The sequence below is a fragment of the Miniopterus natalensis genome, chromosome X (genome assembly GCF_054644295.1).
Source record: "Miniopterus natalensis isolate mMinNat1 chromosome X, mMinNat1.hap1, whole genome shotgun sequence".
Classification (NCBI taxonomy): Eukaryota; Metazoa; Chordata; class Mammalia; order Chiroptera; family Miniopteridae; genus Miniopterus; species Miniopterus natalensis.
This window is the reverse complement of record NC_142103.1, coordinates 45,034,862-45,051,982: the sequence shown is the minus strand read 5'-3', so window position 1 is coordinate 45,051,982 and position 17,121 is coordinate 45,034,862. Positions and strand designations below refer to the sequence as shown.

At 33.6% G+C, this 17,121-nt stretch overlaps 1 protein-coding gene across 1 annotated transcript in view; it reads right to left on the bottom strand.

Annotated features, from left to right (window-relative positions):
• Nucleotides 1-8,546: 8,546 nt before the first annotated feature.
• RPS6KA6 (ribosomal protein S6 kinase A6) overlaps nucleotides 8,547-17,121 on the bottom strand; it is a 163,428-nt gene continuing 154,853 nt past the window's right edge. The window contains exons 20-21 of the mRNA XM_016204494.2: nucleotides 10,881-11,021; nucleotides 8,547-9,421 (exon numbers count right to left, since the gene is read on the bottom strand). Of these exons, the coding sequence (XP_016059980.2) occupies nucleotides 9,296-9,421; nucleotides 10,881-11,021 (267 nt within the window). The 3' untranslated portion in view covers nucleotides 8,547-9,295. The remainder of the gene's footprint in view (nucleotides 9,422-10,880; nucleotides 11,022-17,121) is intronic.

Here is a 17,121-nt window from a genome sequence, read left to right as displayed (position 1 = left end):
GTGTATGTATGTGTGTTCATCTTTGCATAAAAATAACATAGAAAGTATGAACAAGAAAATAATAAAGTTGGTTATCTACAAAGACTGTGGAAAAATGATGTAGAGAGAATAGTGACATTAGTGACAGTTTTCTGAGTATACTTTTCTGCATAGTTTTGACTTATGAAAACATGCCGAAGATCTACATATTCAAAAAAATAATTAATATAATGGGTGAAGGTGATCAAAAGTACAATCCAGCTATAAGATAAGTCATGGGATGTAATGTACAGTATGGTGACTATAGTTAACAAAACTATGTTGTATACAGGGTGGGACAAAAGTAGATTTACAGTTGTATGTGAAATATAGTTTATTTTGTATAATTATTTATTATATTATTTTCTGTACAAATCACTGTGCACCTACTTTTGCCCCACCTTTTGGTAAGAAAGTAGGTCTTAAAAGTTCTCATCACAATAAAAAAATTGCAACTATACGTGGTGATGGATGTTAACTAAACTTATTCTTGTAATAATTTTGCAGTATATACCTATATCAAATCATTATGTTGTACACCTAAAACTAATTCAGTGTCATGTCCATTATAAGCCAGTCAGAGAAAGAGAAGTATCACATAATCTCATCATATGTGGAATCTAATGAACAAAAATCTGAAGAACATAAAAGATCCAGAGACACTGAAGCATGCAACAGATTGATGTATTTCAGAGGGAAGCCGGTGGGTGGGGGAGACAGAAAGAGGTTAACTAAAGAACTTATATTTATGTGTGCATAAGCCATGGACATAGACAATAGTGTGGTAGGCCTGGGGACAGGTGGGTGCTGGGTGGAGAGGGTCAAAGAGGGAAAAAGGGGGACATACGTAATACTATGAACAGTAAAGATAAATTTAAAAGTAAATTAAATTAATAAGAATGGGAAGAAAGGGTTAATATTGAAATCAAATTGAAACAAATAAACCCAACTGAATTTCAATTGAAAAACATAACCATATGGAAGAGAAACAACAAAACAGTCATAAGTTATTCAGGATCCCTACCTGATAAGTGAACTGCCCATCACCTAGAGTTCCCAGTCCTGAAAGTACATTACTTAAGAGAATGAAACTAGGCACTCTGTTTGGGAAATAGTGGTATATGAATTTTATGTAGGTATAGGCGTTTAAAAAACTGTATTATGGGAAGGATATTGGGTAGCCAAAAGGTGGAGCATAGGGAACATGATTTGCTACCCTGCATCAATTTGTTCTTCTTATGGTTACATCAGTTTCTGCAAGAAGGATCACTCCTCTTCCCATTTTTCCATTCAAACATTTCTCTTTTTTTTCTTCTTTTAACTTTATTTTTATTATTGATACTGTTACAGATATCCCCATCCCCCCTTTTAACAATCTCCACCCAACCCCTGACCCTCCTTTCCTCTGGCCAACACCATACTGTTGTCAGTGTCTATTGGTTATGCATATATGTTCTTTGGCTAATACCTTCACCTTTTTCATCCAGTCCCCACTATTTCTTCTGGAGTTACTCTACTCCCATGAACTAAACATGAAATGAGCTAATATTTGGACCTACTACTACCATTTTGCCATCATGCAGAGCCTTAGAAAGGGTCAGCATTGAAAACATATCAGAAAGATGGAGAAAAAATGTCCCCATGATATTGCCAAAGACCTGAATCCAGTCAGTGAATCCCCTTTGCCTGTTTAAGCCAATTTGAGTTGGGTATTTGCACATGTAACTAAAAAGATACTAATGGATTTGCTCCAAAACCATGATTAATGCAATTGATGTAACCATAAGAAGAGCAAATTGATGCAGGGTAGCAAATCAGGTAGCTCAGAGCTAAATTTAACGTTCAATGAAATTACCTTTTAGTCCTTGCTGTCAGCATGCTTTTCCTCTCATTTTTATGATTTTGTCTTGTGTTTCAATTTTAACAGCTGTATTTTTTTTTAATTTTAATTTCTGTTCAAAGTATTACAGATGTCCCCTTTTCTCCCCAATGACCCATTCCCCCCCGTTCCTTCCCCCTCCCCAGTCCCTCTCCCCACCATTGTCCGTGTCCTTGGGTTGTGCATATATGCATATAAATTCTTTGATTACTCTCCCCCCTCCACCCCTCTCCCCCCTCCCTCCCTCTGACATTTCGTCAGTCTCAACTATGCTTCCATGTTACTGAATCTATTCTGCTCATCAGTTTATTAAGTTCTTTAGATTCCACGTATAAGCGAGATCATGTGATATTTTTCTTTCTCTGCCTGGCTTATTTCACTTAGCATAATATTCTCCAGGACCATCCATACTGTCCCAAAGGGTATGAGATTCTTCTTCTTTACAGTTAACAGCTGTATTTTATATATGTCTGTTACTATAAACATCCTTGGATCTCTTTCAGAGGGTAGAATAAATCAGTGATAGTGCCTGTCACAGAAAATCAATATACATGTTAAGTTAAAAATATATCTATTGCCCGGCCGGGCGTGGCTCAGCGGTTGAGCGTCGACCTAGGATCCAGGCTATCCGGTTTCGATTCCCGGTCAAGGCACATGCCCGGGTTGTGGGCTCTATCAATGACTCTCATCATTGATGTTTCTATCTCTGTCTCTCCCTCTCCTTTCCTCTCTCTGAAATCAATAAAGATATATTTTATATATATATATATATATATATATATATATATATATATATATATATATATATAAACAAAGAGAATGTGTTTTTGTCAGAATCTGATTATCAAAGGTGAAATATGGTGGCTTACTTTAAAATATTTTTTTAAAAATAAAATAACTATTTTCAGAAAATATAACAAATGTATCTGAGAGTCTTGAAGCAGTAGAAAGGCAAGGTCTGTGCTTAGGCAAGGAGGTGGAGCATAAGGGAAAGGGAAGGTTAGGTATAGAAAGAAAGGCTGTCATAGGCTTTAACAGAGCAGATTCCAATTCTAGAAGAAGCCAGTAGTAAAAAGACATAAATTCTAACTTCAAAAATACGCTTCTAACATTTTAAGTTAATCTATCTCTTCAAGTAAAGAGGTGAGCAGTGAAGGAATCATGGGAGAAACAATCTGTGCTCTACTTCTAAACTCTAACCCTACCCTACAAATCAGCCTAAGATTAAATCAGGTATAGCCTGGTAAGCCTAAATTATTTCAGGACCGCAATGACCAAAAATGGATTATCTTGATAGCTAATGATAAAAAGACAAATGCAGAATGAAGTAATACTTTAGTGGGAATAAGCTGTTTAAAGTATTATAATTAGCAATGGTGATCTAGTATTTTACTGTTTAGGGGCATGGAAAGCATAAAAGAATCAAAAGCAGAAGAGAGATGAAAAAGAGGTGGCCAATAAGAAAGCAATTTTTGCCAACTTCCTAAAGTTGCCCTAGAGTCTATCCTGTCTACCTTTAAGAAGCTGAGAAAACTAGAAGAGGTTCACGAAGATTTTGATTGTTGGCTCCAAATGCATTTGTGAACCTTAAATTAAATCAAGTTTTATGTGTACAAATAGCTGCTAGAAGTTAACATGGCCTATGACTTATTTTGGAGGGGTAGAATTTGTTACTCTACTTAATTCCAATCTTAAAATAATTTTTCAATACTCAGAGACTAATATTTTAATCTGTCCTTAATGCAGAAAAGGTCAAGTTGTCATCTTAACTAACTTGCAGATAAATTCATTTTCCTGATAAGCCCTAAATATATTGTATAAAAGTAGACAGTTTTATATCCATAAATGATCAAGCAACTAAATATATTGTATAAAAGTAGACAGTTTTATATCCATAAATGATCAAGCAAGGTCAACTGTAAAATGTTAGAAACTTGCAGCCTTTTTATTTAGTACCCAGAAAATGCCAGTAATTTAACATGATACTTTGATAAATGTTTCTCACAGAGTTTTAACAAAAACGAAATAAATATAATTTCTATGTCATCTTTGGCATGTAAATTCAAAATGATAGCCATTTCTTTAGCAGCACTGTGAGGGGAAAAAACACTATAAAATGCACTACTGGATTGGGTCTTACATGAAAAATGTTGTACAATGAAAACGTTCATGTCAAAAGGAGCAATGTTTCAAAAAACATTTATAAAATAAATGACGGTATAAAACCCATAATGTAGTCAGAAAAAGAAAATACAGTTGTCTGAACATTTGGGAGCTTTTCTTTTAATAGCCGCTTTTAAATTTTTAAGTACATGTGAATCAAATTTATACATAACTTCTATTTAATGCCATTTCCATCTTAAGAAGTGCAATAAAATGCCAATGAATATCATATTTTCTATATCAGAAAATAAGTATAGGAATCACAAAATGCTTGGGAAGTGTTGGTAAGACAATGGACAATGTTGCTGGTTTTTGTTGTTTCTTTTAGTGAATATTCACTCTGCATAAACATGATGTTAACTAACACTACATACTGTTTTTAAAAAATTAAACACAGAAACATCACATTCTCCTTTTCTTGTACTGTGGAATTTAATGCAAGATAAATTCTCATTTCCAAACCATGCTGGCATTTGGATATTTCATTAGAATTTCTTTTATAACTTTTTAAATGGATATTTCTTGTTAGAATGCTTTGATGACATTAAATTTTTTTTATCATATTAAAAAACAAACTTTTTTTTTTTTTTTTTTGCTACAAGTGGTCTCAATTTCAGAGAGAGTGAATTTGAAAAGAAAACTCAAATGTGACCTGGGCAATATTAGTTGATACAAAAGAAAAAAGCAAATAAATCTAATTGGTCACATTATGACAATTTATTAAGAAACTAAAGCACTTAGTACATTCTCTAGAACTGTCCCACATAAAATTAAATGCTTAATAAATACCTTTTGAAGAGTAGATTAATTTACATAATTAGACAAATGGAATGAAAGCAAAACAGACACTCTGTTTTCCAAGGTTTAGAAATGTGATATAAAGCAAATTCTAACTTGGCAATCACATATATAATTATTTCCAAACATTTAGCTGAGATTTCTTGCTGGTCAACAAACTTAAAGGTACATAATTTGTGCACTAGAATGTAAGTAAGCAAGCTTGAATTCCTGTATTCTAAAAATACTTTTACTTTCTCTTTCTCTTTATAGTTCAAAGAAACTAATGCTTATAATTTAGGAGTTACTATACCTTCAAGCATTGTCAACCAACTTGAATGTTAAGTGATCAAGCATTATCATTTTATTAAAATTATATGATGGACTTCACTATACTGTAGGACTAAAACCAGGAACAGTGCATCCATGAGTAAAATGTATTAGTGAATAATCACTATCAATGCCACTACAGTCTTGCATTGGAAAGCAGAAAACGCATTACTGAATTGTTCTATTAATTCAGCAATCATTCATTTTGAGATACATGTCAAAATTACCTGAATAAGCTGTGAAATGTAAGAAATTGTTCTAAAAGTTTAATTGCAGTTGACCAATCTATACTTAATACGGCTTGTACTCTTGTTGAGAAATAACATTGTGTTAAATAGGATCTCTGTGTGCTGAAATCTAGGCAAAGGATCTGGAGACTTTCATCCCACTGACAGTTTGCATTCAACCTTTCTGTGGTCTCTTTTTCTCTATAAATACAGTATAATAGGAACTTGGGGAAAGGGAGAGACTCCTTATGTTACAGACCATATTCTATGAGAAACAAAACTACAGATAAAGATGTGTTTGACAAAAACTGCCTTCCTCCACATCATTCTGTCATAGAAGTTCATTGTAAATTTCACTGTGATTAAAAAGTGTGGAAGGTTTTAAGAGAAAATTTAAATTGAGAGGTAGAAAGGAAGGAGTTGTGCAATATATATGGTGTTGGATAATCTAGTCTTGGGGCATATGTGTAAATTCCTTGCCCAAAGATATCTTCCCTGATAGTAGCTGAATTTTAAATGATTCTCATCTGGTTAGACTACTTAAAAATCTAGCAAGTAGAAACTCATTTGAATAATGGAAATCTTTCCTGAAAAATGCCAATTATCTACTAGCCACTGACAGAAAAAATGTGAATGAATTCAAAGAAATAGCTCTCCTTTCACCTTTTTAGCTGAAAATAATTGCTTTGTGAGAATGGAAGTTCTGATTTTAGGAAGGGGAAAGGTGTGAGGTCATTTTGGGATACAGAATCTTTCAGGAATAATTTAATCATGGAGCCCTCTGTCCGGTAATCCAATAGTATAGCACACAGGGGCTGGAGAGCCAGAGAAATAGAATGTAGAGCATGCCAAAAACACATTTTGCCTAGAATAAAGCCTGTTCTCTAGTTAACCTTAAGGCCAAGGTTCTTCTACTTCTTCAGATATGAAGGGTCTCTTGTCAGGAAAATACAAGTCAATCATTATAAGTAAGTTTATAAGTGGTCATTACTATTTCAGCATGATGTTTTAATAAACACCAAGCACCTGTTCTTAAGTTTGCGGGGTGCTTACACATATGAAATCCCTTTGGGCTAACCAAAGGTGCTATCAAAATGTTTTACTATGTTTAATTACCAAAGGCAATAAATTATAAAAATCAATGTTTAGGTGTTGCTGGGTCTAACAAAACAGGCTAAAGTTCAATTTTCATGAAATAACTGAAACCTTTACTTCCCCACAAAATCACCATCTCTGGCACTACATTTTAATTTTCTTGCAATTGGTTTCCTGAGTTTATTCATGATACTATGTGCTTTAGGACATTAAATATTTAGTCCATCTGGGTAAAATTGATGTTTTCCCTTTGAGGGGAAAAATGTACATTATCCTCTCCCTTCCATACAACAATAAAAACCCCAAACTGTGCTATCATTAAATACTACCAAGAAACATCAACTAGAAAGAAAAGTAATGCAAAATCATTGTTCATGAATCCATTAGAAACCACAGTATTCTAAAGTTTTATAAAAAAGATTTTTTACTGCTTAAGCATTTATAGAAGTCCCATGAAAAAATGCCCCATTCCCATCTGCATTTGTTGCTCTAGAGTTCTAGCCAAAATGGACATGATTAGGCACCCCTAACTAAGTTCCTTCTACAAAATGAGGGTATAGTTTGAAGCTTTCCCTTATAATAAGGTTGCTCCCTACTACTGTTAAGCTACCATGTTTGAGTTTTCCAGCAGAAAACTCTTGTACAATTATAGGGAAAATCCATTAGCATATACACTGTCAATCCTCACTGAGTGATGAAGAATCATGCTGCTCACTGCTTAATTCTGATTGAGTTATTTTCATAAAAAGACTGTATGCCATGTCCCTTCTTTGCAAATATATTGACAAATTAATTAAGATCATCTGCTTTTTAAAAACTATTAAAGGAAGACTGAAAGTTATTTTTTGATTATTTTTCATTTTCCAATTTCATTTACCCTAATTCTATACTAGAAAAGTACACATGAAATAGTATCTCTGTTCTGAAAAGTTCAACACCAAAATCATACCTCCGAGTTTGTCATATCAATTTTGATAGAAAGGCATAATAGCACAAAGAAGATAATGGCGAGAGGAAAATAAGTCAGAAAATATGGACTCAAACAGTTACGTCCAATTACTTCTAGTAATAAAGCAAAACAAGGAAATAAAAAGCCAAACTGGAGCATAAAAATCTACAAAATGTGATATCAGTCTATTTCTAAGTACTATCTTCCATGTGACATTAGATGTTCTTTAATGTCTTTAAATTACTGGAAAAAGACATTTCAAAATAAAGATACAGAATTTTATACGTCACATCCAAAAAACAGATCTTTGTGCATGTAATATATACCACTTACATTATAAAGAGAATATGTATAGTTTCTTTTATTAAATACCAAAGTTATGTCTCCTAGACTAAGTTGTATACTTCAGCAATTAGAGATCTACTCTATCTGAACTAAGCAAAATAAAATACACAGCAAAAAGTACACCTAACACACACAAGTAGTTCACTTATATTCACTAAACAAAACTGTAATATCCTCCAGTTTACATTCATGTGTTCTTTCTGTCAGTAGTAGTAGTAGTAGTAGTAGCAATAGTATTTTATTCAACAATGCAAAAAAGATTCTTTAAAATTGTATCATTTAGAGAAAACAATACATACTACATAGTGTTTCTGAATCATAAATTTAATAAGACCAGAACAAATTGGCCAGATTTCTTTTCTAATAAAATTTTTAAATGTGTTCAAATTTTATGTAGATCATCAATATTACTTTCTATTTAAAATACCAGTTTATCTTCTTGAAGAATAACTATTATGTAGCATTGTCTAAAGTTTGCTGATAGGCATTATACTATATCATGTGTGCTAAGCTCACAAGCTCACTACAGTAAAATTTCAACTATACTGCCATACAATTCAAGGTAGACTAATACGTTACACTGTAATTCAACGCACATGGAAGTCCAAAAAACAACAGTACAATTCATTAAAAGGGGGGACTGATGATGACTAAATCCAATTGGATCACTTGAAAGTCAGCTTACATAACATCAAGGTAGTGTGAACACCATGTATTTTATTTTCAAAGGCTTACTTATGACCTATTTAGTAGGTCACAATATAAAGCCTTTGGCCAAAAAGATTTTTCTCTTGTAGTACAATTCCAATAGAAGTGAACTTTAAAGAAACCTTGTGAAAACCTTTATTTCTAGATGAGGACACTTATGCACAATATACAGGTCTGACTGCACACATTATCTGTAATTTAATTCTGTAAAAACTTTGGCACCAACCATATCAGTAGTTCACATAATTAGCACAAACAAATTTTACTCTGGCACTAAACTACCATGTCTACATTTTAGTAATTACAGAGTGGAGTTACTATCAAATGAATGGAATCCTTTGGTTGTACATAATAATGGGCTTCTACAAATCACTTTCAATTTGTTTTTCTTTTTTTTAAAAAAAGCTTATCCTTCAGGATCTTATGTTTAAAAATCCTGAAATTGATTGGCATTATACTATTATATTTGCAACTTGATTATTGGTAATGATGCCCCAAATCATTATTGTATGAAACCAGAAAAACTACTAAAGTAGCTTTATTTAAAAGGAACTTTAGAAGTTAGTGTGCAGAGAAACTGTTAGGACCTTGTGGACACCATTTATACACTACAGCAAAACAACATACTATGAATATTGTGGACCTATGTATGTTTATTTTTTAATTTCACTCCCTTTAAATAAGAAGACTTAAACAGAATATTCAAGTAATGGAGCAGAAAACAATGCCTTTGATATGAGATTAGGCAAAGGCCACACATTTAATTATCTCTTCATCCAGTTTGGCAGAGGAACACTGGAAATCTTACAAGCCAGTTGATGTCCGCTTTTTCATGCTCCGTCGCTGAGCTAAACTTGAGGCAGCAACAGGCTCTAGGACTGGTTGGAAGGTCTTGTGAGTGAGGGCTGAATATGTGGCAACCACTGCTCCCTAAAATAATGAGAAATATCACAAACTGAATAACAGTTTCTGGAGGTGAAATAAAACTTCCAAGTATATCGTAAGAGATTTAAATACAATACAACTTTTTGCCCAGGAAAATAATTGAAAATACTTGATCTGTACATTGATCCTCTTTTAATTAATACCTGATTATTGTATATTTCTTATTTCAATAACTATGTGTATTACAATATATAATTTTATCAGTCTTTCATCATTAATTGAGTTTGCTTTTAAACTTTTAAAATTTGTTTAACCTCAGAGGGAAAGATGGGGCAGGAAGAGATTAACCAGAGAACTTATATGCACATAGGCATAGCCCATGGATACAGACAATAGTGCAGTGAAGGCTTGGGGAGGGGACAGAAGAAAGGACAAGGGGGTCAAAAGTGGGGAGGGGAAGAGGCATCTTTAATACTTTCAACAACAAAGATAAATATAAAAAACAAATTTCATTTTTAATAGGAATTGTACATATTATGATATATAAACATAATATTATTATATACATATACATAGGAAATGATTACTACAGTTGGGCTAATCAGTATATCCTCATAAAGTTATCATTTTTTGTGTGGGATGAGAGTACCTGAAGTCTACTCTTAGAAAATTCCAGTATTCAATATGGTATTATTAAATACAGTCACTATGCTGCACATTAGATCTTTAGACTTATTTATTCTGCATAACTTCAATGTTATATACTTTGACCAACATCTCCCTGTTTGCCTCTCCACCCTGGAAACCACCATGCTACTTTATGCTTTTACATATTTGACTTTTTTTATTCCACATATAAGAGAGATCATATAGTTTTTGTATTTCTATGTCAGGCTTATTTCACTAAATATAATGTCTTCCAGGTACATCATCCACACTGTAGCGAATGGAAGGATCTTCTTCTTTTTTAAAGCTTAATAATGTTCCATTGTGTTTGTGTGTGAGTGTGTGTGAGTGTATCTCACAATATCTTTATCCTCAAAGAGAAATCTGTGCTCCCATGTTCACTGCAGCATTATTCACAATAGTCAAGATATGGAAACAACCTAGGTGTCCAAAAAGAGATAAATGCATAAATCACTAAAATTTAAAATCTAGGTTCAATGTCTATAAATATAGGAATATGCACCAATGGTTATTAATTTAAGAACCAATAGTAATCTTTTGTTTCCATATGAAACTTGCCTTACTCCTAGTCTTAGTGTTTTCTAAGAGCTAATCAAATACAATCAAGAAATTTGTATTTATCATCAGAAAGGCTATAGGTAAAGAAGAGAAGAGTCTATGACTGTTATTTAAAAAAAAAAACAGAATAAAACATCTATAAATAATCTTTAAAAAATAAAAATAATTTAAGGTAATTACATAAGTGTCATCAGTGAATGGCATGCAATGACATTGTAAAGTATCAAGCATTTAGAAGGTACATAAAAGCATGTTTTACCTTAACAACATATGATGTATCATTACTATTTGGCTGATCATTTGGTAACTGGTCTCTGTGGATTATCCATGAGTGTTTTAATACTTGTTCTGTAGTGTATCGCTGATGTGGGTCCATATGTAGCATATGGGATAGCAAATCCTAAATCAAATTTAAAAAAATATATATAAAATTATATATCAATTTTTTTTAGTAAATATATACAATTTTATATTTTCTCAAAATATGAGAGCATCAGTATATTTTCAATTTGTTTGATTTAACCTACCCCTAAGGAAAACAAACCTGTACTCTGAAGAGTTAACTGTCAAAGAGAATTTTGAGATAGATTTTTCAACATACAGTAAATCTTTATTTAATTTATTTTTAATTCAGAGAACATCAAATCTGTAGAACTGGGATATGGTTACTGAGGGAGAAAGAAAATGTAAAGTAGCAGGAGTTATCCTGGAATGTGCTAAATGGTTAAGAGGACAGAGGAACTATTGATCTTAGCTGATAAGCTGGGTCCCAAAATATAAGGGTATGTGTATATGAATACAACATAGAAAGGAGGATTCCATGTTGTTAATACACCCTAAACTAATGGTTTACTGAATAAAATACTAAATAAAGCAAAACAAATCAAAGTTTAGAAACTGGCTGCTAGCATAGTAGTGGTCAGAATATCATAAGGTTTTCATCAGAGTAACTGTGAATATGCTTATTTTATCTTTGATAATAAAAGTAATATAACTTTATAATGGAACACAATTTAAATATATGAAATTATGTGATAATTTTAAATAAACTCTCTGTCAAGCATATTTTAGAGAAAGGAGAAGTAAGCTCTCCTTAACAAGCACCTTCTAAAATCTAAACGAAATCATCATTTTGTAAACTTTTCATCAATAGCAGAAGCAGTGAAACTAAAAACTCTAAGAGGTAACATCAGAATTTGAAGAATAATGTAATTGGTTGAAACTATGTAAGGGAGTAGAACAACCAATAAGAAAATCTATTGGAAAAAGGACAGATGTGAAGAAATAAATGAAAAATAATATAGAAAATATAACTGATTACTTAAATAAAACAGACCTAAATGATAATAATAAAAATGACAAATGTTCAACAGTACAAGGACTTTTTCCTCTGGTCAAGATGGAATACCAAAGGCTGGATTCATCAACCTGCTTGAAACAACTCTCCCCCACACCACTATACCCCCCAAAAAACACCCCTAAATATAGGACATAATAGCTTTCAAGAAATCAGAGGTTAGGCAATGAAGAAGAGTGATCCCTAAAAGATGAAAAACATATCAAGTAAGTCCTATGATTGCCACAGCTTACCACCTTGGAGAGATTTTTCAAGCTGCTGTGCAGCTAAGAGAAACCCAGGCAGAGCCTGGCAGTTTCTCTGAGTTGAGGAGATAGAACTGAGAGTTAGGAGAGACCAAGGAAGCAAGAGAGTTAGCAGAACAGAATATCAGAGAGGTGAGAGGATCAGAGAGAACTACAGAAATCCATAGGGGTCCCCCCTCAAGTATTCAGCAGGTTACTGATAAACCCATATGCAGTTGGGGGAGAGAAACAAAAAACTACCAAAGGCAATGGGAAGACTTAACTGAAAGGATTATAGAGAAATCAGAGCTCATGTAAGTTAGAGAATATTGCCTGTTCCCACCAGCCAGACTGGAAAATCTCATAATTCATGGAGTATTTGTTATAATACATAGAAGCAACTCCCTGAGTAGTGAGCAGCCCTAGACAAAAAATATATATATGTGTTAGAAGGAAGACATAAAAGCATCAAATTGTTTCCCCTAACTTAACTGGGGCCCAGAATAAATCTCAAGAATATTTATAAAAATAAAATCACATCTAGCACCTTCTGGGGTAAAATTCACTATGGCAGGCATCTTATAAAAAATCACCATTTAGCCTGGCCAGTGTGGCCTATTGACCTATGATCCAGGATATCACAATTCAATTCTTAGTCAGAAAACATGTTCAAGTTGTGGGCTAAAACCCTAGCAAGAGGCATGCAAAAGGCAGCCGATCAATGACTCTTTCTCATCAATGTTTCTCTCTCTCTCTTTCTCTCTCTCTCTCTCTTCCCCTTTCCCTTCCTCTCTCTGAAATCAATAAAATATATATTTTAAAAATCACCATTCATAGAAAAGAGAAGGAAAATAAAATTCATAATGAGAAGAAAAAAGTCAACCAAAATTGACCCACAAGACCCAGCCGGTGAGGCTAAGTTAGTTGGAGCATTGTCTCATACACTGAAAGTTTGCAGGTTTGCTTTCCAGTCAGGGCACATACCTGAGTTGCGGGTTACATCCCCGGTCAGTACATGTGTGGAGGACAACAGATCAATGTTTCTCTCTCACACTGATGTTTCTCTCTCTCTCCTCCCCCCCCTCTCTTATTCTACCATTCCCTCTCATTAAAATCAGTAAGCATGTCCTCAGGTGAGGATTAAAAAAAACTTGACCCATGAATGACATGTTAGAATCAACAGATAAGGGCATTAAAACATATATAATTCCATTCTGTATGTTCAAATGATAAGTAGAGACATAGCAGACATAAAAAGACACAAAATGAACTTTTAGAGATGAAAAATTAAAACGAGACAAAAAAAATACTAATGGGATTAACAACAAATGATATGGTGAATAAAGAGATTGGTGAAGACACAGCATTAGATACTACCAAAGAGAAATAATGTGTAAAAAAAAGAAAAAGAGAAGAGCACAAGTAAACTGGAAGACAGTTTCAAGTTGCATAATAAAATAAGTACATTTAATGTCCCAGAAAAAACAAGGGAAGAAAAAATATTTGAAGAAATAATGGCCCTCAAATTTCAAAATTTGAAAGAAATTATAAACACACAGATCCAAGAAGCTCAATGTGCAAAAAAATAAATAAAATTACATTAAGGAATATCAAACCAAATTGCACAAAACCCAAGAAAAAGAAAATTTTAAGGAAAATGGGGTAAAAAAGGCATGCTAACATATAGTGAAATAAAGACAAGGATAACAGGAGATTCCAAGATGGTGGCAGATTAAGTAGAAGCTACACTGACACTCTCCCAGGACCAAACTGGAATTACAACTAAAATATAGAAAAGCATCCTGAATAATCATCTGAAGACTAGCTGGCAAGAACCCTCATAATCAAGGAGGTAAAGCGCAGACCGTATAGAGACTGGTACAAAGTGTGGAAGCGTGAGAGGGCTGGCTGGAATCCCACAGGCAGCATCTGAAGGTCCAGAGGGATATCTCAGCTGTGGGGGGTTCCCACTGAGGACTCTGGGGCCTAAACCCCAAGATGAGATTCCCAGCCAAGAGCATCAGAACTAAGAAAGGTACCCAAAAAACACCTGGCTTTGAAAAGCAGCAGGGTTTCTGTCTGCCAGGGAGAGATAACCGGAAATGCAGGCACACTCTTAAAGGGCCAATGCACAAAATTTTGTGTGCAGCCACTCACCTTGGGCTCCAGCAGAGAGAGGGCAGAGTGAACTAGAACTGTGTGAGGAGAATCCAGGGGGGCTGGCTCTGGGTGGAAGAGCTCAGAGGGCAGCCATCTGGATTCCTGTGCTGAGTCATTCTCCCATACAGAAGAGGACATCTTTTTCAGGCAGACCTTTGTCAGCCAGAGTAAACAATGGTAAACATATATGCACCAAATATAAGAGCACCTAAACATATATATATATATATATATATATATATATATATATATATAAACTTCTGGAGGACATTAAGGGAGATATCAACAGCAATACAGTAATAGTAAGCAACATTAACACCCCACTGACTTGACTGGATAGATCTTCCAGACAAAAATAAAATCAACAAGGAAACAGTGACCTTAAATGACTCACTAGATCAAATGGATTTAATTGACATTTACAGAACATTTCACCCAAAAGGTAGCAAAATATACATTCTTCTCAAGTGTATATGGGACATTCTCAAAGACAGACCACATGTTAGGACACAAAACAAGACTACAAGTTCAAGAATATTGAAATCATATCAAGCACCTTCTTGGATTACACTGACATGAAAATAGAAATCAACAACAGTAAAAACTCAAACATATGGAAGCTAAATAGCATATTAAACAATGAATGGGTTACCAATGAGATCAAGGAAGGTACCAAAAACTTACTGGAATCAAAAGAAAATGAAGACACAACAACCACAAATCTATGAAAAACAATTAAAGCAGTCCTAAGAGGGAGATTCATGGCACTACAGGCATACCTGAAAAACAAACAAACAAACAAACAAAACTTTTAATAAACTATCTAACACTACAACTGGAAGAATGAAAAAGAGAACAAGAAAAATCCAAAGTAGAAGAAAAGAAATAATAAAGATCAGAGCAGAAATAAATAACACAGATATTAAAAAAATAATACAACAGATCAATGAAACCAAGAGCTGGTTCTTTGAAAAGATAAACAAGATTGAGGAATCTTTAGCCAGACTCAGCAAGAAACAAAGAATGAGGACTTAATTACATAAAAATAGAAATGAAAGAGGTGAAGTAACAAATGACACCACAGAAATACAAAGGACTGTAAGAAAATACTATGAACAACTACATGCCAACAAACTGGAAAACGTGGATGAAATGGACAAAATCCTAGGAAAATGCAACCTTCCACAGTTGATTCAGGAAGAATCAGAGAACCTGGTTGGGCCAATAACAGTTGATGGAATTGAAGGAGTAATAATAAAAAATAAAACTCCCAGCAAACAAAAGCTGTGGTCCAGATGGCTTCACAAGGAAGTTTTACCAAGCATCCAAAGAAGAAACAACAACTCTCCTCCTCTAATTATTCCAAAAAAACTAAGAGGAAAGAACAATTCCAAGCTGTTTTTATGAGGCCAGCATTAGCCTAATTCCAAAACTAGATAAAGACACATTTAAAAGAAAGAATTATAGGCTAATATCCTTGATGAACACAGATACTAAAATCCTCAACAAAATATTAGCAAAATTGATCCAGCAATATTTTAAAAAGATCATGCACCATGACAAAGTGGGGTTTATTCCAGGGATGAAAGACCAGTACAATATTCACAAATCAATAAATGTGATACATTGCATAAACAAATTGAAGCACAAAAATTGCACAATCATATCAATAGATGCAGAAAAAGCATTCAACAAAATCCAAAACCCATTTTTTTATGAAAATTCTCAGGAAGTTGGAAATAGAGGGATTATACCTCAACATAATAATGTCCATATATGACAAACCTATGGCCAACATCATACACAATGGGCGAAAACCAAAAGCATTTCCTCTAAGAATAAGAACAAGACAGGAGTGTCTGGTTTCACCACTCTTATTTAACATAGTACTGGAAGTCTTAGCCACAGCAATCAAACAAGAAGAAAACATAAAAAGCATCCAAACTGGAAAGGAGGAAGTAAAACTGTCATTATTTGCCAATGACATGATATTGTTCATAGAAAAAACAAAACAAAAAACTCCACCAATAAACTTCTAGGTTTATTAAATGAATTCAGCAATGTAGGAAGACACAAAATAACACCCAGAAATCAATGGCATTTTTATACACCAATAATGAACTTTTAAAAAGAGAAACTAAAAAAAAAAAAAAATCCCATTTACCATTGCAGTAAAAAAAAAATAGATATACTTAGGCATAAACTTAACCAAAGAGGTGAAAGACCTGTACCTGGAAAACTACAGGACATTGCAAAAAGTGATAGAGGAAGAATATACTGCGTTTATGGATTGGTAGAATTACATCACTAAAATGTCCATAGTACCCAAAGTAATCTATAGATTCAATGCAATAACTATTAAATTACCAAGATTGTATTTCACGGATCCAGAACAAATACTCCAAAAATTTATATGGAACCAAAAAGATCCCAAATAGCCACAGCAATCTTGAGAAAGAAGAACAAAGTTGGAGGTATCACAATACAAGATCTCAAGTGTAAAGCCACTATAATCAAAACAGCCTGGTACTAGCACAAGAACAGGCATATAGATCAGTGCAACAGAACAGAGAACCCAGAAATCGACCAAAGCCATTATGCTCAATTAATATTTGATTAAAAAAGGCAAGAACATACAATGGATTAAAAACAGTCTCTTCAATAAATGGTGGTGGGAAAACTGGACAGGTACATGCAAAAATATGAAACTAGACCACCAACTTACACCATGCACAAGAATAAATTCAAAATGGATAATA